The 23,333-nt window shown below is 37.6% G+C and overlaps 3 protein-coding genes and 2 non-coding genes across 7 annotated transcripts; 4 read left to right on the top strand and 1 right to left on the bottom strand.

Moving 5' to 3' along the window:
- The first annotated feature begins 75 nt into the window (after positions 1–75).
- On the top strand, positions 76–8,571 carry ppt2b (palmitoyl-protein thioesterase 2b). Of its 2 annotated transcripts, XM_067497039.1 has the most exons (9): positions 76–548; positions 1,805–1,958; positions 2,517–2,612; positions 3,055–3,162; positions 3,389–3,472; positions 3,856–3,940; positions 4,312–4,366; positions 4,827–4,904; positions 5,076–8,571. In XM_067497039.1, the coding sequence occupies exons 1-9, from the start codon at positions 357–359 to the stop codon at positions 5,217–5,219; spliced, it is 996 nt and encodes a 331-aa protein (XP_067353140.1). In that variant the 5' UTR covers positions 76–356; the 3' UTR covers positions 5,220–8,571. The 2 variants fall into 2 exon arrangements, with proteins under 2 accessions (XP_067353140.1, XP_067353148.1); XM_067497047.1 differs by lacking the exon at positions 4,827–4,904 and having other exon boundaries at positions 78–548.
- A 493-nt stretch (positions 8,572–9,064) lies between these two features.
- On the top strand, positions 9,065–12,220 carry rps5 (ribosomal protein S5). Its single transcript, XM_067497013.1, has 6 exons — positions 9,065–9,186; positions 10,102–10,205; positions 10,465–10,674; positions 11,288–11,416; positions 11,822–11,920; positions 12,106–12,220. Coding segments are annotated over exons 1-6 (612 nt in total). The 5' UTR covers positions 9,065–9,185; the 3' UTR covers positions 12,175–12,220.
- Positions 10,249–10,382, top strand: LOC137103521 (small nucleolar RNA SNORA3/SNORA45 family). Its single transcript, XR_010911528.1, has one exon. It is a non-coding gene; the product is annotated as a small nucleolar RNA SNORA3/SNORA45 family (small nucleolar RNA).
- LOC137103522 (small nucleolar RNA SNORA3/SNORA45 family) lies at positions 11,609–11,740 on the top strand. The gene has a single exon (XR_010911529.1). It is a non-coding gene; the product is annotated as a small nucleolar RNA SNORA3/SNORA45 family (small nucleolar RNA).
- Positions 12,221–12,415: 195 nt separating the features above from the next.
- Positions 12,416–20,590, bottom strand: ddah2 (DDAH family member 2, ADMA-independent). 2 transcript variants are annotated; one of them, XM_067496987.1, is made up of 6 exons: positions 20,467–20,590; positions 18,888–19,502; positions 17,610–17,798; positions 15,842–15,961; positions 15,314–15,457; positions 12,416–13,402 (listed from the first exon to the last, which is right to left on the bottom strand). In XM_067496987.1, exons 2-6 carry the CDS (start codon positions 19,185–19,187, stop codon positions 13,283–13,285), a joined length of 873 nt encoding a protein of 290 aa, XP_067353088.1. In that variant the 5' UTR covers positions 19,188–19,502; positions 20,467–20,590; the 3' UTR covers positions 12,416–13,282. The 2 variants fall into 2 exon arrangements, with proteins under 2 accessions (XP_067353088.1, XP_067353098.1); XM_067496997.1 differs by lacking the exon at positions 20,467–20,590 and adding an exon at positions 20,115–20,445.
- Between the last annotated feature and the right edge of the window lie 2,743 nt (positions 20,591–23,333).

The raw sequence follows: 23,333 nt of genomic DNA, 5'->3' as shown, positions 1-23,333 counted from the left end.
TCGTCACGGTTTCACGCTGATTGGACGAGCTGACACCGGAAATTACGTTGCGAGCGTCCGTCTCGCCGTTAATTTAAAACCGGAACAAACAAAAGAAACCAAAGACCAGCAGCTGTTCACAGTTTTAGTTCAGGTGTTTTCAAATATGAACAGATAGAACAAGGTTTAAAACAAGATTTTTTTTTTACAGACGAGCTCATCTGTACCGCAGCTGCAAAATTATATAGAACTAAATATGCTACCACATTAATGAAACATCAGGATTTATGTTTTTATTTTATTTTACCTGATACTTTTTGTGTTAAGTAACACTTTGTGGTTTTGCTTAGTGTTTTTATCCTTATTTCTAAGTTATTATGAAGGGCTCCTATTCTGCTATGTCAAGCCGGTGGAGGACTAGGGGCAGCTGCGGGGCGGCCGGGCTCCTGTGCCCGCTGCTCGGTGCTTGTCTCTGGGCTGCTGTGGTCGGTTACAAGCCAGTGATCATAGTCCACGGATTGTTCGACAGCTCAGGGGATTTTAAAAACTTACAGCGTTTCATTAACGAGGTGAGTGGTCGGTATGAAATGTAGCAGAATAAGAGTTGTTGTTGTTTTAGTAGAAACGAGTGTATATGCATTATATTTTCCATGTGTTCGATATTTCGAAACAATATTTTGGGAGGCCTTATCACAGCGTGTTTTCTGCAGACTGTGGACCAGCAACCTGCAATGTTTGCTATGCCACATGAGTCAGCTCCTAGCATAATGGAAGAGTCAGTAGATTTTTATTTTATTTTTTATTTTTTTGTACTGTGTAACTTAACTGCTTTTCTAGAAGAAAATATCTCAGGATCGCAGTGGTGAAAGTACATTTACTGTAGGGCTGTACCCATGGACACTTTGAGTCAGTTTATTTCATGCTGCTTTATACTTTATTGTCTATTAAGAGAGAGAGAGAGTCTATCAAGACCTGCAACTTGTACATATTTATGCATCAATACTCAATTCAAAATCAGTTTTTAATCAGTATTTTTACTTTATGTATACTTTGATAATGATTACATTTTCGAATGTATGACTTACTTGGATTGTTTCTCCAGTATTTTCTGAAATGCTTTTTTCACCACTGTAGGAAAGTAAATAAGTAGTACTTAAATGTAGGTTCCCACACTTAAATGTGCATTTATGGAGTTTGGAATATGCTTTTTTTTCTGGTTTAGTGTAGGCAGTTTTTCCAGTGTAGTTGTTGCACTTGCAGTTCCAGTTCTTGTGGCCATTCCTGCTTTTCTTCTTCAGTTCTTTAAATCCCCTTACACACCCTTTGAAAGAAAGAGAAACAAATTAAGATTGTGTTTGAAGTAACCCCGTGGAATTGCAGATGTGGTGAAAAAGGGAAGCTTTTGTGGTGAGGTTAAACCGGCTTAGTTCCTCTTTTTAACATCTGCTGTATTAGAAAGCTGCACAAGCAGACTCTTGACCATAGGGAAAACGGCAGTCAAAAGTGGAAACCCAGACCTTGTGTCCCCATCTTCCCCAACATGTTCCCATCTTCTTAAGAAAAGAGACCGATTAATCATTAATGAAATATTTAAAGTTCAAGCTGACCAATTAGGAGCCAAGCATCCTCAAGGATTGTTGATAACACAAGAATTGTCTGTGGCTTCTGCTACTTTAACAGTGCTATAACCTTCATTGCTGAGGTTATCACGTTGACTTTTAATATTAGATATTTAACGTTCATGCAATATGAAGATACAGAAACTACCTACAAGCTTCGTTCACGCCATTAATGAAGTGAAACCCTCTTCTTTTCTTTGCTGTAGTCACACCCTGGAACAAATGTGACAGTCATTGACTTGTTTGACAGAGGTGCCAGCCTGCAGCCCATGTGGAAGCAGGTAGAGGGATTCAAGGCAGCTATTTATCCAATAATGCAAAACGCAGCAGACGGAGTCCACTTCATCTGCTACTCTCAAGGTCTGTGAGTAGGGTTTCTGCTTCTGTCTCTCATTGGAAATTTCGATTCTGCAGCTTGTAAAATGGTAAATGTTCCACTAAGGAAGAAGGGTTTTTTGCATGCCCAGCATGCATGTAAATTTCCCGTGATCTAAATTTCCCATGGTCTCGTGTGTTTTCAGAAATACAAATGTGAAAAATAATAGTAATTATTCCAGAAACAATATGTTATTTAATTAAAAGATAAGTGATTATTAATTTTTAGGTGTTTTGTTATCAAACCAATTTTTCAAACATTCCCAATTTACAGTGGTACTAGGACGACTTTTCTGCTGTTCTTTGTTTTAAGTAATTGTTAAATTAATCTAAAGTATTTTTGACAAACAAGATGTCTGGAAATGTCATCCTTGATTAGTGAAGATTGTAACAGATCATTTTCACTAGTTTTTTCACATTTTCACAGTAAAAAAAAACAAACAAACTATACAGACAGGTGTGAGTTAGGACAAAGGTTGAAATGGTGTTTTTGATTTTTCTACTTGTACTAATATGAAATTGAATTTTTTTTTTGTTTATCAGGTGGGCTGGTTTGCAGAGGAATCCTCTCGACTCTGTCAGATCACAATGTCCACTCCTTTATCTCTTTGTCTTCGCCTCAAGCTGGACAATACGGAGGTGGGTCGACCTTCAAAAACTGTAAATGAAAGTAGTCATGTACTTTCTTGCATATGTTTGCATGCAACAAACTGCTGATGGATGAATTACTTTAGTTTCATGGTTCACTCTCACCACTCCTACAGCACTGGCTCAGCTCAAATGATGTGGAGACACAGCTGATGAAAGCTGGTAAACACAGTAGAGCATTTAGCAAAACTGACTAAAAAACTGAGCTTAAAAGAGAGAATGTTGGAGTTAAATTCATCAGGTGAATAGATGACAGTTTTTTTGTCAGCAGGTTTGCTGAAACACCTTTTAAAGGTGCTTTTGTACTTATTTGCTTCCACTGTCTCCAGGTGGCTACAATATCTGCTACTTCTAGTTTAACAGCTGTTTCTTCGCTCCAGCACTTGTTGGTGTTACTAACTGCAGTTTTTTTGTTTTGTTGTTGTTTGTTCAGACACAGACTACTTAAAGTACCTCTTCCCTCAGCTTGTGAAATCCAACCTTTACCACTTCTGCTACACAGCAATAGGTCAGAGGATATCCATCTGCAACTACTGGAATGGTGAGAGCAGAAATTACTTTATCAGGAAGCGGCCACACAGAAGATGTGAAAGTTTGTAGAATCAGGAAATTAAGTTTGTTATGCTAAAAAACCTCATGTTTAGATCTTCACTATGCCGCTGTGCTATCACATATAAAGATTTGAGACATACTGTATTATGAGGAAGGTTATCTGCTTCCAATTGCTTCACTTTAAGCTTTTACATTCTTCTTCTTTGTCTTCTCAGACCCCCACCACAAAGACCTGTACATGAACAGCAGTGATTATTTGGCTCTGCTCAATGGTGAGAGATCCAGTGAGAATTCAACAGGTCAGTGCTTGTGTGTAAAATGCATCCATTCATTTATTATTGGTGTGTGTGTGTAACATTATAGTGCAGCATCACCAGTCTGGGCATTATCTCTCCTTTACAATTTCTCCTTTACACATTGTTATTGTTTTGATGTACAGTAACACGGGATGTCTTTTTTTTTGTTTTTGTTTAGATTAAAGGCTGAAAACAAAATCTATGTTGTTTACAAAATGAGCCTAAAATCCTATATACATTATCAAAGAAAAAAAGAAGAAAAAAAAATCATTATTTGTCAAAATACTATATAAATCATGTAAGAATTATAATCATTTGAAGACTTGTATGTATTTTATGTTTATATACACAATATGTATTCAGTGTGATTTGCCTCTGATTCTCAGATTGGAAGAAGAACTTCCTCAAAATCAAAAAGTTGGTTTTGATTGGGGGACCAGACGATGGAGTCATCACCCCCTGGCAGTCAAGGTGAGATAGTCCTCAGTCATTTAACATTAAGTGTCAGGTCTAGTTATAGCTTTGCTTTAAGATAAATGATATGTGCTGTTAACATTGGCATATTGTATGGGTGGTATTGTTATCGAAAGCCAGTTGAGTTATGCCTTTGCATGCATCTGAGAAACTAGGGTTAACTAATTTCATTTAATATTTGTGATTTTGTGGACCCCTAACCAAAGCCAGAACACTTGGCTGAAGAATTTCTCTTTCTAATTCACCTCTACAAATTCCAATTTTTTTATTTTTTATTTTATTAGTAAACTTTATACTCTCAGTTGTATTCTCATGTTCTTTTTCTGACTGTGGATGATCACATTTCCTCTCTCTCTCTTGTATTACAGCCAGTTTGGATTCTTTGATGACAATGAGACTGTTGTCGAGATGCAGCACCAAGATGTGAGTGAAAAACACACATAAAACACCTGTTTTTATTTTAAAGCACCCTTTTATTCCTGTCAATACTATGTTGGAAAAGGTCATTTTAAAAAATGTTTTAAATGTTTGGTCTATAATTTGTTAAAGATAGTTATTGATTGTGACAAATCCAATTTATAGGACGTATCCCCCTTAAATCAAAAACTAAAAAGCAGTGAACTTGAAGGTGTTTATCGTCAGCTATTACAGGTCTGTGTATTCCCACAGGCAACATGCTTAAAAGTAAGCTGGCACACAGATGTTTGACTTTTAGTTAAATTCTGTCTCATTGAAACCCAACTGCCATAGTGCGAGAGGCGGGGTACACCCTGGACAGGTCCCAGTCTATCTGAGGGCCAGCACAGAGAGACATTCACAAAATTCACGTTCACACCTACGGGGAATTTGGAGTCCCCAATTATCCTACCATGCATGTCTTTAGACTGTGGGAGGAAACTGGAGTAGACGGAGGAAACCCACACAAGCGCAGGGAGAACATGCAAACTCCACACAGACCACGGTCAGTCAGGGACGCAAAACAACAACCTTCTAGCACTGTGAACACAACTGCTAATAGCTAATTGGGCAAACGTATAATAAGACCAATTTGCCCAAATAAAAACATAGTATATTAAGTAAAATAACTAAATTAAGTACTACTACTTTTTTTTTTCTCCCCCCCTTGTTCCAGTTGTACTTGGCAGATGTTTTCGGTCTGAAGACGCTGGCGGCTCGTGGAGATCTTATACTCTGTTCTGTTCCTGGCGTCCAACACGTCTGGTGGCACTCGAACGAGACAGTATTCCACAAATGCATGGAGAGCTGGCTGGTGTAGAACAAAACTCCCTGACAGCACACACAGACACACAATTTAGAGTTTAATAAGCTTTTTGGATTGCGATTAATAGAAATGAATTTGCAATCAAGTTGTGTTGGTAGATTTAGTTTTCTTCGTGTTCTGTTAATTAGGTTTGGGTTTTTAAGGATAGGTTTTGTTTTTATGTTCATCGTATTAATTATTAGGTCACTTTTTAAAGAATAGTGTGACTTTTTAGGAAATGCACATATTTGTGTTTTTCTAAGAGTTTAATAAGAGCTACATCACTCTCCTGTCGTGTCCAGTAAATATAACGGTGCTACCATTAGCCTGTTAGCTCAGCAAAGCTAAAAGACTGGAAACATGAGGAACGGTTACATTGTTTCGGTTCAAACAAGAAAATTCTCCTACCAGCAACTCTAGTCTCACTTATCACGACTCAAGGCTTTGTGTTAAAAACGACAATTTGTGAAGCAACTGCTACAACACAAGGCAAATTAATTTAGCTTTGAACACAGCCAGTTTGTTTGCTGAGCTAAGCAGCTGCTTAGCTGCTGACTGTACCATGTGGGAGGAGTGATAGTGATCTGATTATGAAAGCAAATGATCACATTTCAAAAAATATGAAACCATTTTTCAAATTATTCATTTTAAATCCCTGTCACAGCTGCTGACTAAACCACTGTAACAGCTGCTGACTGTTGAGTCACTGTTGGGTTATGACCCAACAAGTGATAGTGATAGGAGTGATAGTCATGTGAGTATGAAAGCAAATGATCACATTTTCAAAAATATGTAACAATTTTTCAAATTATTCATTTTAAACCACTGTCACTGCTGTCCAACAAAAACTTTTATAATACACATACTGTCAATGGCAGTATGTTCCTGCTTTTATTTTTATTATTACTCTTATTAGATTCTGCAACATAAATGCAAATAAGACATTAAAGGAACACTCCAGCACTTTATTACTGCATGTCCATGATGTTTAGGGACTTAGTAGACAGAGATCAAAGAATTGTTTTATTCCCACGATAATGCTGCTATTTCCATAATTTAAGTCAGTAGTACTTTAAATCTGTCCTTCCCTGTCTTACAAATGTCAACTCTCAACCTTTTTTTAGTTTGTAGACAAGGTTGCTTGTTTTAAAGAAAAATTCCATTTGAGGCATCATACCATATGAACCAAATGATTTCTGGTATTCCCATCTGTGTATTTTAATTTCTATTTTTTTTTTTAGGATGTCACTTACTTAGTCCTGAAGAAAATTTTGTGCCAACATGCAAGGCAAAAAAAATAAAAACAGCATCAAATTAGAGTTTATTTAAACAAGAGTTATATAAAATAAAAACGTGCACTTGTACAGAGCATGTACTCAGGATATGATAGTATTTATACGTATAATACTGTAGTATATTGCAGATTATATAAGATAAGTGGTTGCATATATAGATATTATACAACCCCAATTCCTAAAAAGTTGGAAAGATGTGTATTATGTAAATTAAAAACTGAATGCAATTTGAAAATCTCATCAACCCATATTTTATTCACACTAGAACATAAGAAAATGGTTTAGCATTGGCTTGCTGAAATATGCAAGGCCTTTCCTGAAAGAGACGTTGTTTAGATGGGAGTATATGTTGCTCTAAAACCTATGTACTCGTGCGTTGATGTGTAAGCTGCCCATGTCATAGGCACTAATGCGCCGCCATACCAAGAGAGGCTATATGATATTATATACTGTAGATAGTGGGACCTTCTACAGTATATTGTCACAGATTGGTGAAAATCTGCCCATCTTTACAATTAATAGGTTCTGCCTCTCTGAATGCTCCTTTTTATACCCAGTCATGTTACTGACCTGTTGCCAAGTAACCTGATTATTTGTCAAAGGCTCCTCCATTTGTTTTGGATTTGTGGGAATTACTATTCCAGCCTTTTGTTGCCCCTCTTTCAACTTTTTTGCATTTTGTTGCTGCCATCAAATTCAAAATGAGCCAATATTTTTCATGAAATGAAAAAATTTCTTAGTTTCAACATCTGATATGATGTTCATGTTCTATTGTGAATAAAATATTGGTTGTTGAGATTTGCAGATCATTGCATGTTCGTTTTCACATCTATATTTGTACTGCAACCAAAACCTTTAAGTAGTATTATAGATCATATAGATTATGTCCTATGAGGTCTAAAGTATTATATACAGAAGTATAGTGTATGCAATAGCATATATTGTATGTGCATATAGTTAAATATGCACATACAATATACAACATAGCATATATAATGTATTTAAGTGTAACCATGATGGTATCAATGTATTCTAACAGTAAATAGTAATGATGGTGATAACAGCTGAATGCAGACACGGTACAGTTTTAACACAGGGTCCCTAGTCCCTCCTGACTGTTTCTCATGTGTAAAAAATTGATGGAGTGCTCCTTTAACTTGTATGAAAATGTTTTTTATAAACATGAGTCCCCACATACAGAGAGTTTATTCATGTGTGTGTTTGCTCACACATACTTCATACATACTTTACCTCAACATCTCTACAGAACACAACAGTGCCTGAGCGACTTTCTGTCATCTCCGTGTACAGACTCACTGCCTGCTCATCTTATGATGCATTAATAATATGTATACGTTTATATTTTTATTTTCCTGGTAAAAATGTGTTCCTGTTTTTATTAGTCCGATTATTTGATCATTAATGTTTATCATTATCATGCAGTGTGTTCCAACTTCAGGTAGATTTTGCCTTACATTTTTTCCTTCATGCATCAGTGTTTCATGTCCCATACCGAAGTGCTATAACACTGCCTTAAAATTAAAATTCAGATTCCGAGTGGCAGTGATACCATTGTATATGTCTCTCTTTACTTCGTGTTACGTTTAGATATCTCAGGCTTGAACAATCTTCGTGTTTGTTTGTAATTGTCAGATAAGGGAATTTTTTCTTTAACTGTTTGCTATTTTGTTCCATGCTTTCTGTTGTTTTCTGATATTTAGCAAAGAAGAAGAAAATGGAAATATGCATTGTTTGATAAAGCATAAAATAGTAAGAAATGCACAATATTTAACCATATAAAGATAAGGGAAATTATTTTTATGTTTTTCAATTTGCTGTTAGTGTTGTAGCATCCTATGTTTGATCTATGCTTATGCAGATTAACTGGTCTAACTGCATAAATAATGGATTTAAGGGGTCTCGTTTCATTGGATATGTACAATCTTTTTTTTTTTTAAAGATTGAACAAAAATTAATATTTTGACATTGTCTCAAAATTTATACCACATTTGGTCTGCAAATGTCTAAATGTCAAATGTTGTCATTTCCTAATAAAAAGACAGTTTTCAACATCTGGTTTTGGTTAATTTGATTAAAATGCATTGGATATTCAGGAAGTCCACGCAGTTAAGGAAAACCCAGGAATAAAAAGACATTGTATAATTATTGAATTGCAGGAAAATTGTAATGGTGCTAAGAATTATTTACATTATCAATTGTTCCAACGTTGATATTTAATAATTGTTTTGCAAATAGAATGTCACATTGTTATTCCTGGATACCAAATTAATTGATTCGTTTGTTTTTGGTATAAACAGCAATTAAAAATACAAAAATGTTGATTTAAAAGCATGAAAAACAAGAAAAAGTAGTGAATACAATTTAGAAAATGGCATATATAACTTTGAGGTTGATCAAAAACTGATTTTCATTAGTCCAATTTTGACCACCTCTTTATATGATGAATCAGTTATCAAATTAGTTGCAAATGTCTACCCCATTTTCTTAGTCGAATTACAGGTGAAAAGCAGAAAGAAAAAACTAGCACAGGTGCTAAACACAAAACACTACAGTTCCCTGCATGCCTTGCGCACTGGAAGTACCAGGCTAACCGGATATCTGAGCGCAGCGCCTCGAAAGGGCCCTTTTCCGTCTCTGAGAAGTGTGGTACAGAACGGCAGACACAAGTGAGTGACATTTTTCACTTTTTACTTGCTCTAGATACTGTTGAAACCATTTATTGTCGAACATTCAGAAGACTGGTGTGTTGCAGTCGTCCGAGAAATGATAATGGAATATCCCATTTCACCCAAAACGTGCTCTTGTTCACCTTAAACGTTAACGCTGCGAGCACAGATGCCCTGAGCGCTAGCTTGTGGTTAGCATGCTAGCACATGTGGATGCGGCACGTTGATCAGCCATTAGGAAGAAAGGGCTCCTGTGGTCCAGTTTCACCAAATAATTGCAACTGTGTTATCTCGATTTCTAGGTTTTTCGCTGTAGAAAACGTCACGACAAAGCCGTGCAAGGTGTTAGCTGGTTTCTATCGGTTGTTAGCTTCTAACGTTACGGTCCAAGCTAGCGTGTCAGCTAACGTTACCGTGAAACAGGCTTCAACTCCGGCCTGTCTACAAAGTGTTTTTATTTAATCGCTGTCTAACATAATAATCAGGCACATATCCCTTATTTAAAGCTGTAGTGAGTTTCTGCTGTACAACGATATAACGTATCAAAATGAAATTTCTTTACAAGTTAACGGATACTGCGACTTGATGAAGTGAACAAGGTCTATTACCAAGACTGAAAACTGTAACGTTAGTTGTTTAGAGACTGGAGTCTGTGTATTGTCATCCCTACGTATTGGGATTCTTACTTTTGAATATCTAGGTTTAACTAAACAGATGAAATGTTACTTTTAAATTAGCACTGCAATTCAGTCCACTGCCCTTTTGATATTTTAACATGAATCTGGTAAAAATTGGACTAATTAGATCAATAAGAATGATAATGATCCGAGTATGTTACTCATTGTAGAATATCACAAGTTTGCTGTATAACTGAAATAGATGCATTATAAAAATCCCAAACTTGTTCCTCCTCAGTGACTGAGTGGGAGACAGCCCCAGCTGTGGCCGAGACCCCAGAGATCAAGCTCTTTGGCAAGTGGAGCACTGACGATGTCCAGATCAATGACATCTCCCTGCAGGTAAGCAACATTAAGAGTATCGCTTATGAGGCTTCTATTATAAAGCGAGGCTAGAGTCACGCCTGGACACTGACCTGTTGTCTTGGTGTGCTAGAGTGCTCGCAGAGGAAATTGTCTCTGCTTATTCGTTGGCTGTCGTCTATTGTGGCCCAGTCAATCACCAGCTCAGACACATGCTTTCTCATTCATTCAGTCTTAATTTCTAATGATGCTCTGTTCAAATCTGTGTGATGTTTATATCATTCCGTCTTCTCTACAGGATTACATTGCTGTGAAAGAGAAGTACGCTAAGTACTTGCCACACTCGGGAGGACGTTATGCCGCCAAGCGTTTCCGCAAGGCCCAGTGTCCCATTGTGGAGCGTCTGACCAACTCCATGATGATGCATGGCCGCAACAATGGCAAAAAGCTGATGACTGTGCGCATTGTTAAGCATGCCTTCGAGATCATCCACCTGCTGACTGGAGAGGTATGGACCTGCTCAGTGTGCACAGCATGATGAACACATCATTAGGTGTCAAGTCATAGTATGGAATAAGGTGTGATTGACACAGTACACCAGGTATTCATTAAATTGGGAAAAGCAGACTTGTTTTCTCCTTGTTTTGTTTTTTGTAAAGGACCAGATCACCTACATAGTTCTCACAAATCCAAAAGTTGTGCTTCCTGCCCTAATGATACTTCACAATAAGTCGTGTGTATTGTGAAAGTCAACTGTATTGAAGCATCAAGTTTTCAGTCTTGACATTTAGTGCATTTAATTTGGAGAAAAGTGGTCACTTAGTTTGGTCCTTTTAATTCTTGTTAAAGCAAAAGATTTTTCTTGTGTGGTTTTGTCAGTATTAAGTTATTTCCAAGAAAACTAGGTTCTTTTTCAGGAAGACGTACCAACCATTTCTTCCACATCTGTTTTCCTTAAGCAAAAACCGCTTATGGAGGTTTTTAAAGTCTTAAACCATGTGCATGAATTTTATTTAAAACAGGCCTACTGCAAAGTACTGACAAATAATTTTTCCCCATTTCTTTTGAGACTTATGACCATGAAAAGAAAATTCTAACAGTGCTTCTAATTTTGTTCCCAGAATCCCCTGCAGGTCTTAGTGAATGCCATCATCAACAGTGGACCCCGTGAGGACTCCACTCGTATCGGCCGTGCCGGTACCGTCAGGAGGCAGGCTGTGGACGTGTCGCCTCTCCGTAGAGTCAATCAGGTGACGTGACCATACTTTTGATGTTTTTTTTTTTTTGTATTTAGTTGAGGTATATTAAATCAGTCTTTAAACTGATTTTTTTTTTGTTTTCAATTGATTTTTACAACTTCAGAGTTTATGCATGTTTTATGATTACAATGTTTTAATTATTTTCATGGGCTTAAATGTAAAAATTATGTTCTGTATGTGTTAAGCGAGGCTAGAGTCACGCCTGAACACTACCTGTTGTCCTGGTGTGCTAGAGCACTCGTAGAGAAAATATCTTTGCTTATTCATTGTCTGTAGTCTAATGTGGCTCAGTCAATCACCAACTCAGAAACATTTCTCCAGCAGACCATACGTCTTCCACTAAAGTTAATGCAGCTCTGTTTCGCCCTATAATGTCTCCCTTCTCTCATCTTGTAGGCCATCTGGCTGCTCTGCACAGGAGCAAGAGAAGCTGCTTTCAGGAACATCAAGACCATTGCTGAGTGCCTGGCTGATGAGCTAATCAATGCAGCCAAGGTAAGTGTATCAACTCACAACTTGACCTTTGCATAAGTGGTTCTGTAGAACACAGTTTTTTGTTCAAACTTTATAAAATCCTAATTGCCAGTCTGTTTATAGATGGATGTGTAAAGTCTCACACTTAAAACTAAACTGTTTAGAGTGATGTACAGTCTATTGAACTGAATGTCTTCCTCTTCCAGGGTTCATCTAACTCCTACGCCATCAAGAAGAAGGACGAGTTGGAGAGAGTTGCCAAGTCCAACCGTTAAACATGTTTGCTTTGTAACAAAATCCAATAAATTTGAAATATCTGGATTCCATGAGTTATAAATGTAGTTTCTTTTAACAGCAAATATAGTATCTCTGAAAGTTCATTGTAGGTACGCCAAGTTCAAACTTTCATGCTGATACAACAGTCCTGCAACAAACGATTCAACTGTATGATCAGCAGGGTTTTACTGTTACACTCCTTTTTGGTGGATATGTCCATTTGTCAGTGAGGGACAAGACGCTTCTTCCTCAAATCATACAGTGGAATCTACTTGTGAAACTATCAAAACTGAACATTCATGACACAATGTAGTTTTAACCTTACCTAAAACTAGTAATTCTACAAGGCAACTGTTTAAAGCTCAGTTCAATTTTATTATCATATCTACACTTTGCTACAAATTCATACATAGAAAAACTAGAAATCACTTTAAAAAAAATTTCTGTGGTTTAAAGCTACATATCCTGCAGTTGAGAGTTGCTATAACTAATGACTAGGACAAAACCTACAAATCTGCACACATGCGTTTAGGACCACAGGATTATCTACCAGTCTTACAAAGAACTGAATTTACTTTCCTTACACCATAGAAAGTTTACATTTGTTGTTATTGTGAGGAATAAGCCGTAATAATTCGCACAAGCAGGTTTCACACTTTAACTACAATAGTTGCTCCATTCATGTAATGCACCTTATGAGTCCATTATGTGTGAACTATTTAGTAAACAAAAACTGATTAATAGATCTAGGACATGTAGTCCTTACGTTGGGCAAAAAAATATATTTTATTAATAAAAGGTCTGCTGAGGCACTGGTACCAACAACAGCCGTTTACCCTGTTATGACACTTCTAATTAATCTCCTCAGTGGCATCTGTAGAAACCGGAAGAGTTGAAGTTGTGAATTACAGGTTTAGTGGTTTTATAAAGTCTCGTTTGTGAGGAAACCAGCATGCTGCACTATTGGTGTGAAGAAGTTAATAGATGTTAATATGCTTAAGTGTTTCCTCTAATAAGAATTTCCCTCAGTGTGTTTTTGTGATGTTCCAGAGGCCCCATGCTCTCCACCATGAAAATGTGCAGTATACTGAGTAATAGAAATGGGTTTCAGAAATACGTATGCTTTCTGTTGATGAGGAGGCAGAGCGAGGACAAAGACGCTCCCAGTTTGGAGGCCTCGCTGCAGGCTGTAGGAAGGAGGGTGTAGTCTTGCAGCTTCTGGAAGGCCTGTAGCGTGGAGAGAAAACAATTTACTCATCACTGGCACACAGGCCGGAATGAAGAAGTTACTGGCTAATAAAAGGAGAGGAAGGAAAAACTGCTTCACTGGGCTGGACTAGGACAGCTCCATAAATTACTTACACGTGTTCGTGAACGTGTAGACACTTGTAATGTCTCTCTCAGATGTCCCTCTCTTTTGAATTATAATATCAAAAGTACAAGACAAAGTACTCGACTCAGATTTTTTTTTTCCAAATGCACATAATGTTATTTCCTGTGCTGAACTTTTTCTGATTGTCATTTCTATCATCTCCCCTCACCTTACCACTGTTTATATAGTAGAAACAATCTGCAAATAAGATTAGAACCTTTTCTTGCAACACTGGACTGTACCAGTAGCTATAGACATGTATCATCACAATATAGAGCTTGCAATCTTTTGCAGAAACCATCTTTTTTAAAAAGATAAATACAAATAGCACATCCAAAACCCGTCCCACACACAGTTCTTTCAGATTTTTACCCTATTGCCAATAGAACAGTGACAATGCAGATGTATACAGAAATCAGACAGTACATATACTAAGAACTTCAATTTTGTGTTGAATACCATTCTTCAACGATGCTCTAAGACAATGGAGAAGCTGCTTACAGCTGGAAAAAATTTAAATAAACAGCTGAAGGTGATTAAACTGCTCTACAAAATGTGGTTAATTAAATTAATCAATCTTAAAAATATTTTCATAGTTTACTGGCCAGCAGTCATCTAAAGCTGTGGTTTAATAAACATCTGATATTAATGTTTTTGTAGTGTAATATTAGTAGTATTATGTATACTGTATTGAATAACTAAGAATGGAACTTGGACACAGCATAGAGTATATAATTATTTATTCTATTATACTAAGATTTTTTAGTATCCTTGACCAACTTATTGTTTCATGATGTGATTTTACTTTGTTCTTGTTACAAGAGTTCTGTTGCCAAAGCCAGTAACAAATAAAAGGGGGGGGGGGAGACTTAAAAATCTGAGTAGGTGGGAGGTTAAATGTTAAGAAGGTTTGAAATTTTTAACAGGTCAACAGTGAAGGATCAGGCTGTGAGCGATGTTCACTTCAGCTTAGAGCCAAAAACCTACAATGCAGTGCATTGTGATGTAACAGATGTATGCAGTCCATCTTACATATTTTCTTTTAACTCAAATATCAGAGCTGTATTTTAATGCCGTTTTTAAACTCCAATTTAGGATCTGTAGATGTACTTTGTACACTTATTTTGAGATTTATACTGTGAGGTTTTGTAACTTTCTATTTATGTATGGACATTATATTTTTATTTATATATATATATATATATATATATATATATATATATATATATATATATATATATATATATATATATATATATATATAAAAAAACAAAAAAACTCAATCACTGGACAAATATCTCTAATCTAAAACTGGATATGTAGAGTGTAAAAGACATGGGTGTTAACCAGGCAGGGAAGGTCTATTAAAAAGATGTGTTGCATTATGGCAAATATGGATCTAGATTATTTTAAGCTAAACCTCTCTGGAGAATAGAAGTCAGGATATGTTGACTCTCAGCTTTGATCAGATTATCTTTTTAAAATACACCTATCCTCAGAACCACAACTTTAAAGGAGCTTAATATTTAATGGCAACAAACAAACAAGAACCTGAGCTGCATTCTCGGAGAACCTAACCTTTTCTATAAACTAAACTAAGAATATGTGGTCCGATAAGGACTTTAAGGTAACTTAATGGGATTATATAAAACAGCAAAGTAAAATGGCAGCAAAGTAATTCTTTTCTTTCAAAGCTGTGGACTGCACTTAAAAAAACAAAATAAAAAAAAAAAATTAAAAAAAAATAAAACCCCAGCTGTACTCACAGAGACACTGTCAGGACATTCCTCTGCCGGCCTGTGGAGCAGGAAGTCCCGTTTAGATGGACCTTTGATGTAGATGCAGTTTGCTGCTGATTCCTCAGGGACGGTAAGCACCTCATAGTGGTGATCAGTCAGTTGTTCCATCATCTGGAGACACACACACATACATACACACACACACTAATGTTACTCTACACCACCCTGAAAATGACACATACACATTAGAGCAGACCACTCCCAGCATTACACCATCCCATTATCAAAGTGATGTGTGCAATTCATGTTGGGGCTGAGACAGACACAGACAGGATGTGTTATAAATAGAAATTTTAACCAATTAGTGTCTGTACCTAGATAATAATCATACCCACTTTCTGAGCACTCAGTACTTTACTAAAATACAAGTAATTAAGTAATGAAATTATGGTTTTGATACTAAATATCTATGATGCATGTTGCTATGAGACGCTGTCAATAAAACTGTCCATATCAAATCTTTATCCAGATTTCAAAGCATCATGGGACACACACCCGAAGTGTCTTCTTGGCTCCTTCACTGTTACTGATGATGATTGTGTCTGGGCCTCCCATGGAGCAGATGTTTTTCAGCCGTACTCCACCACAGACCGGGACGGTGGACACAGCAAAGTCCTGAAAAGAGGATGATTGAAAGTACTTATCTACACGTCGCTTTCACAGCAGATATTCTGCCTTGAAGTTAAAGCACAAGCATCACCAATTACATTAATGATGCCCCAGTCAGCCATAATTCTATTATTTACACATGTGGTTTACCTACTGGGACATGACTTCAGTTAAAAAGATCTGCGAGCTTGCAGCCACATGTACCTTCCCGACTGAAGTCCTTTTTAGGGCTACATGCAATTGCAGTAAACCATTAAAATTTACTGCAACATTTTTTAGAAAAAAATACATATGCAAATCCACTATTGCAGAGGTCACTCTGAACAAAAAACAGACAATTAGGAGAACTGTTTAATTTATTTTCTTGAAGTTAACAAAAGATAACCAAACTCCCAGTAGTTTAACAATTAATTGTTTTCACATATATACTGCAGTTTATCAGATTGTTCATCCCGGCTCATGTTTCTCAACTAGACTGCATGCTTTAAAAATGATAACACATTCACATTTTAATACACAAACACAATAAACTCAAGTATTAAATTAAAATAAATATAGAATTTCCTTTTAATTATAATTAAAAGCAACATTAACATGGAAAACTTTATGTTATTAACAGGTTAAGCATAAAACTACCAGCAGCAGTACTTTAGCCCTAATAGTCAAGTCAAAGATGATCTGGCTTGTTTACCGTCTCTGCTTATTAATTTTCTGCCTAAACATTCTGATTAGTGTTGCCACCGTTTCAAGGCCTTCTTATGGCCTTTCCATATACTTATAAAGCTGATAACAGAAATAAACACTATAAATCATGTTTTTCTTCAATACCTTGTGGTATATGGCTTTTTTTTAAAAAATATACTTATTTTTGCCTTAATCAATCATACAGTATTTCCTGATAAGGAGCTACAATGAAATGCAAACATTTAAATTAAACTAACAATCACAACATTCTTGGCGTCAAATTATGTTATAAAAATTATTTCCACTGAGTGTTACAATGATAGAATATCAATATTTAAAAAGCATTTCTTGTATGTTATGAATTAAATTAGAATGAAGCCTGCTTAAATGTAGAGAAACGTGCTATGTGATAAGGATGTTTGAGCAAACCGTCTCTGGCTCTTCCGCTTTCATCCCCTGCTCTGATCATATTCACCTGCCCATCCACACTAGTTCATACCAGACTGACAGAAACACGAATAGATGTGTGTGTGTGTGTGTGACTTGCAAAATGCACTTAAGAGAACTGAGGGAATCAATGCTAATGAGTGTTGCCTCCATTATTTGGCCAGAGGAACAACCTCATTCATCACTGTTAACCGACCATAATTCCCTAAATGCAATTCAGGAAATGGCCACCTGCTCTCTTTGGCAGCTGGGTTCATTCTCTGACCTGAATCTTGGCACTAAGACCGTCTTTATTGCACAGGCTAAAAAGTCTATAGATTATTAAAGGTTTTATTTTTGAGCTTTTGTCTGATCTTTCTACAGGGAAGCACAGCCAGCCACAACCTCTCTATCTTATTAAACTAAGAGCGGTTGAAGTATATCAACATGACGAATGACCTCAAGCTAAAAAACTGGAAACTGAGTAATCCAATGAGAGGTCCCCTCTTTGGTCTATCCAGTGTTTTCCATTCCTGTCTCTTACCCTGAAAGTGTCTGCTAGCACCTCCGCTCCTCTGCGGTTGGTGTGGGAGGAGATGCCGACAAAGAACTCCCTCCCTGTGAATAGGACGTCGCTGCCCTCCAGCGTGGCCCCTCCAGAGTCTCCCTCGTCAGTCCCCATCTCCACCACAGTCAGGTTCAGCTCTGACATCACCCTCCTCACGGCCTCCATCTGAGAGAGGAACAGGACAGATGGAGAGACATATTCAACTTAAGTCAGCATTAGAGTCTCTAGTTAACTGTGCTTTCCACGTGAGGCTTAACACTACAATGCCCTTCTATGATAAATGCAGCTGTAATCAAATGCTCCCTAGACCTCTAAGAATTCAATTTTAGGATCGTATAAAAATAGGAGTTTCGTTTGTCAATAGGAAATCAAACACTTTAACAGATGTAATGAGGCATTTTCTTGGGTTTGAGTGGAGTTTTTTTTTTTTTTATTTAAAATAAAATATATATAATTTTAATTAGAATTTTACTGAAATTAGGCATTTGTGATTTTACATACTCATACATACAAAGTAAAGCAGTGGACATATGACACTGAAATAGAAAATGGTCATCTTCTAGGAATTTCTGGAGGATATCCCAGAGAATAAAAAACTAAAAAAAAAAAAAAAGAAAACATTTTGTTGGCTCTGATGTCCCTTGTGTTTGACTTTTTTCCACAGGTCAGCATTTGGAATTAACTGGAACGGTCCATAATTACAACCAATTACTTGTCTTTTGCAGAAAATGTATTTAATCTATTCGAAATGTAATCAAATTACTGAACCATAAAACAGAACATTTCCACAGTTTTCTCCATAATTAGTGCAGAGTAACATAGCTGAGGCTTAAAATTTGGTTATGTTCAGAGAATCTCTGAGATCCAGCTCAGCTGCCAACATGCAGTATACTGATTTGGAAAAATCGAACTCAGAGGAGATGGAGTAAAAGAAAGCACAAACATCATGTAAAGGATACTACTCAGTTGGTTATCTCCCCTCTCTCTGCTCTCTTTACTCTCAAATCTCAGATTTTGGCAGTTTCCAAAAGAAAGAATGCACAAACACAGAACAAAGATCTGTTTGACTATCTGACAACGATGCAACTTCAACAACAACAAAAAATAAACCCAGGCAACAAATTCTAGTTTTAAAAACAAACGGGTAATACCTACTGGCCTGTATCTCACAAAGCAAGATTAAGTACATTATCAAAAGATTAGAGGTGCAAAAAAAGGGTAATTAAAGCCATTTTTCTTGTCCCCTTGTGTTACCTCACTGCGTCTCTGCTGTTTGAAGGGCCTGGTGATGAGCGCGGTGTCTCCCTGGATCACAGCCACATCCTCTATCCTCCAGCTCTCTGGCAGCTCAGGGTCAGGGGGGATCTCGATCAGCTGCAGGCCCACCTTCTGCCTCAGAGCTCCCGTCAGGCACCCAAACTGACGCTGAGCTTTGGCCAGATCCACTGAGACCTCTCCGTTCTCACGACCATCTCCCACACTCCTCCCAAAGGTCTCTGGGATGCCCCATACAACAGCGTGGGTGAAGAAGCCATATGGGCACATGTTAGCCATGATTTTTCAATTGTTAGTATTTATATTCTTAGGATTGCTCAGATTTTGGGAGTTTCAAAAATGCGACTGTGTCGGTAAGAAAGAGTGCAAGTGGCAATAAAAAGATGTGCAGATCTTTGTGTTTGAAACTGTTTCCACTGTCTTTTGTTGTAGAACCAAAAAACAGCTAAACCCTAGATGAAGCAAATGGGACAGATCAGGGGGTCCAGTAGAAACGTGGAGATCCCTGTGCCTCTGTTGCTTCTTTCTTTTCAACCCTCCCGCAGCTACTCCCCCATTTGCAAATGCCAAGATGCGGAAGCAAATGACCCCAACCTATAAGAGAAAAAGACGGACAAACCAAGGACAAGGTCAGACACAAAACAAGGATCAATTAAAGTTTCTCCTCTTCTACTGCACATTTCAAGGCCAACTTTAGTCTGAGGTAAGACTTTATATAAAACTAATGTTTTGAAGATTTTAGATGATATTAAAATAAGTAAATAAATAAATACTACTACTTGGGCACCTCGGTGACTGGAAGAAACACCTAAACTAATTCAATGCCCATAAAACACCCAAGGTCAGCTTGAATAACTCAGAAAGCTATCGGAGTTGAAAGTAGACAAAAGTAGCATTGTTCAAGGTTGGACCACAGGAAAACATTATTCAATGTCGTGTCAAAATGCTGTAAAGCCTTTCTATATTTGGACAGTGGGTTAGATTTGGGACTGTGCCCTTTTTTTTTTTTTTTTTTTTTTTTTATTTAAAAACATCTGCCCTGTAACTCAAAGCAGTCGTCCACTGTCACGCTGCAGCTTTCCACACTGGACGTCTCCTGAATCTGCTGCATGACTTATGCAACACGCGCTGGGCTTTGATTATGAGCCGAAAATGTAATTTTGTTCGGTTGTAAGGCAGCGGACAAAGCATGTTAAGAGGACTTACCTGCAAGTTTACGTCGTCACAGTAAACATAAGTCTAAATGAAGTATTGTGACTGTGGTACTCACGAAGGTCTCCCTCCACAAGCAATAGTACAGTTTCTATTGAATATTTAAAGCACGTGTACTTCTGGTTGAGTTTGTCAAGCTGCAACAATCAATGTGAACATCAGTCACGCGCACGACAACACATCTCGAGCGCTGGTCTGCAGGAGTGCACCGCCCAGCAGCTCAGCGATCTGTCCCCAAATGTTACTTCTGATGATGTTCAACATCTTTCTAAACGCCACAACTATCGCCAACACCAGCACAAGTTGAACAAGCAACAGACACAAATGTAAACGTGGCTCTGCTTACTTGGCTTTGATTGTCGTGTCCCTGCGCGTTTGCCGTGTTTCCCTCGTTTGGATTCAATTTCTCCACAGTCCCCAGCTCCGTTATTCTCCCCCCTCCTTCTCATACACGTCCACTACTGATCGCGTCAAGATGGCGGCCGTGAATAGGCTTAGATCCCGTTAGTTGTTCCACAATAAGACGCAATCACCAACTTTTGGTCAGATTTTAGTTGTAATTTGAAATTTGAAGCCCTTTAAAAACCTATAGTAGTTTGAACATGGAGACTTTGAGATTGATTTTATGACAAACCTAACAATGATGGATTAAGTGACAACTTTGATAACTAATAACTTTTTTAGTTAAAATTACCATTATGCAGCCTTTTCCTTTAGGATTTTAGAAATGTCTTAAACTGACTAAAATGTCATAATAATAAGAGTATGGGCACTATTATTTTTAACTTCAATTTGAAATATTTTATGTCTTTTATTTCTGATTCTATCTTCATGGGAAAGAATTGTAAATTTTACATATAATATTGAAATAAAATGAAGAAAAACTGGTAAACATGTTTCCAGCGTTGGAAAACACTAGGGCGACTTCACTCATTTTCAACTTGCTGTCTGTGGGTTTAATTTAGGGTATAAATGTACAATATTGCATTTAAACTTCCCCCTGACTTCACTATATTAAAATATAAAAAAAAAACGTGATTGTGATGAAGACAAAACAAATCCGTTTTACAAATTGAAAAAAAAAAGGCAACAAGTAGGCTCTTACTTTTTAGACAACTTCCGGTCTCTTTCTCTTTTTAAGGGCACGTTTAACACGTCTGCCAACGTCTCGTCCTTGCGACCCCCCCCCCCCACACACACACACACACACACACACACCACACACACACACACTCCCTCCCATCCTGGCTGGATCCAATCATCGCTGATTTGAGTAACCACAGAGGCTATTGTGTTGTCCGTCAACTCTGCTGATAGCCACATCTATGGTAATCAATGATGGCGAGTAAAAATTGGGCCCTAAAGATGAAATGTCACTTTTAAACCCATTTCAGAAATAGAATTAATCAGAATTCTTCTAGGATGTTGGACTCCAGTGTCAGTAACCATGGCTTTTAAACATAAAGTCTGCAATCCACAAAGTCTGCAGTAAATTTGAACACGCCCACCTTCTCACAGGGGTTTAAATAAATGGCTGCATTAATCAGGTTCACAGCTCACTTGGTTTTCTAAACCATTTCTTCTTTCCCCTCTCCAGCTGTTCAAAGTTATCATAGACTAGGGCCGATGTTCTGTTTTACTGAACCACTGTTGTTGTCTGTGTTGCATTACAAAAATAATCTGGCTTTGCCTGAAATGTGGGTCAAATCGTGTTGGACGCCGTTGAGAGCACAGCATAAACAGGTTGTCTCACCAGTCACCATAGAAAAAGTATGAAAACAGTATTTATTGATTTAAACTGCAGAACTCTGTTTACAATTAGTACTCCAATGTTGCAATTCAACATGCTTTGCTGAACCTTAGCAAAGGTAATATTTGTAGAATTGGACAGCAGTGATGTAAACATGCATAAACACATCCTAGGTAACAGATGGCTACATCTGGGTATATAAACATGCAAGTGCTATAGAGTCAGAGTACTTTTTGACATAAGGTGGAGCAATGTTTCCTTCTAATGTCTAGATGGAGTTGCAGTGCAGCCAACGTTCACCACAGCAGGAGGAAGTCAGGGATTCAGAGTCATTGCAGGGACGAAAACGGAAGATGCATCTCTGGGTATAACTGTGCACAGAGGAAGAGGAGGAGACAGAAAATGTGAAGTTAATGTAATAGTAGAGAGAATTGGGGAGGGATGGAGGGAGTGGGGTGGGGTGGGGGGGGTGGGTGGGCTGGGTGGGGGGGGGTGGATGATGGGTTGTAGAGGGGACAGACAGGATTAAAGGACGCCATCTGTCCACTGAGATCCTTTATCCAGCACAAAAACATCCCTGTCAAAAATAGACCAGCTGGCTGACCACACTGTCTGCGTTCAAACAGCGATCCTCCACTCCTCATATGATTGAAAACAGCTTTCTTAGTTTTCAGTGGCTTATCATAAACCACTGCTGAACCCACAACTCCAAAATAAACACAGAGGAATAAAGATTGAGAATCTGGTTCCTAATTTGCATTGTTGTTTCAGAGTCAATTTTTTTTTTTTATTTGTTTGTTGGTTTTCATGTACTGGGGATAAAGGTTAAGAACATTGGGCTAAAGGAAATACAAAAAGTGGCACTTGGGGTACATACAACCAAAGTCAAAATCCAAAGCCCCCCAAAAAAGTCAACCAAACAGCTTCAAAATGTATTTATAAATACACAACAGCCATGTTTTAATTGTAAATAAAGAAATGAAAAAATCCTAATAAGAAGCCTGCAGTTTTCCCATTGTTTTTGGCTGCTTACTTTGTTAATCAACTGGTAAAGAGCTTATTCAGTCTGACTCAGTCTATCACAAGACTGCTGTCAGCAGACCGTCTTGCATGCTGCTCACACATCTTCCAGCATACCCTAAAGGATAATACAGTTAAACTGACTCAATGTCCAACTCACAGAGTCTGTCTCTGACATGCTGACTTTATCGCTTCTTCTCTCTCTAAGATGCTGACTGTTTCTCGGCTGTGCTGACTTTACTGCTGGCCATTTCAAACCTCTTTACAGCAGCTTGTATCACACACATATACTCTTAAGCCCCTAATGTCTCCTTTTCACTCAAACAAATATATGTATGTAACACTACTTGGACCAATGCTATAGCCTGAATTGTAGAAATGCTTATGTGGTGGGTACAAATTCACAGCACCAACCAAATGCAGTAGTAATTGTTTTAAGTACT

This window comes from Channa argus, chromosome 1, assembly GCF_033026475.1.
Source record: "Channa argus isolate prfri chromosome 1, Channa argus male v1.0, whole genome shotgun sequence".
In the NCBI taxonomy this organism is placed as follows: domain Eukaryota; kingdom Metazoa; phylum Chordata; class Actinopteri; order Anabantiformes; family Channidae; genus Channa; species Channa argus.
Note: the sequence above shows the minus strand (reverse complement) of the source record. Positions and strands in the feature narration are given on the sequence as shown.

Excerpts from the sequence above, each read along its gene's own strand:
- ppt2b (XM_067497039.1), top strand. The coding sequence starts at position 357 with ATGAAGGGCTCCTATTCTGCTATGTCAAGCCGGTGGAGGACTAGGGGC. Across the intron at positions 2,613-3,054 it reads TCAAGCTGGACAATACGGAG|ACACAGACTACTTAAAGTAC; the intron begins GTGGGTCGACCT and ends TTGTTTGTTCAG. Across the intron at positions 4,367-4,826 it reads TCGAGATGCAGCACCAAGAT|ACTGTGGGAGGAAACTGGAG; the intron begins GTGAGTGAAAAA and ends GCATGTCTTTAG.
- rps5 (XM_067497013.1), top strand. Across the intron at positions 11,417-11,821 it reads CTCTCCGTAGAGTCAATCAG|GCCATCTGGCTGCTCTGCAC; the intron begins GTGACGTGACCA and ends CTCATCTTGTAG. Across the intron at positions 11,921-12,105 it reads AGCTAATCAATGCAGCCAAG|GGTTCATCTAACTCCTACGC; the intron begins GTAAGTGTATCA and ends TTCCTCTTCCAG.
- ddah2 (XM_067496987.1), bottom strand. The coding sequence starts at position 19,187 with ATGGCTAACATGTGCCCATATGGCTTCTTCACCCACGCTGTTGTATGG. Across the intron at positions 15,962-17,609 it reads TGCTAGCAGACACTTTCAGG|GACTTTGCTGTGTCCACCGT; the intron begins GTAAGAGACAGG and ends TCCTCTTTTCAG. Across the intron at positions 15,458-15,841 it reads GAGCCAAGAAGACACTTCGG|ATGATGGAACAACTGACTGA; the intron begins GTGTGTGTCCCA and ends GTGTGTCTCCAG.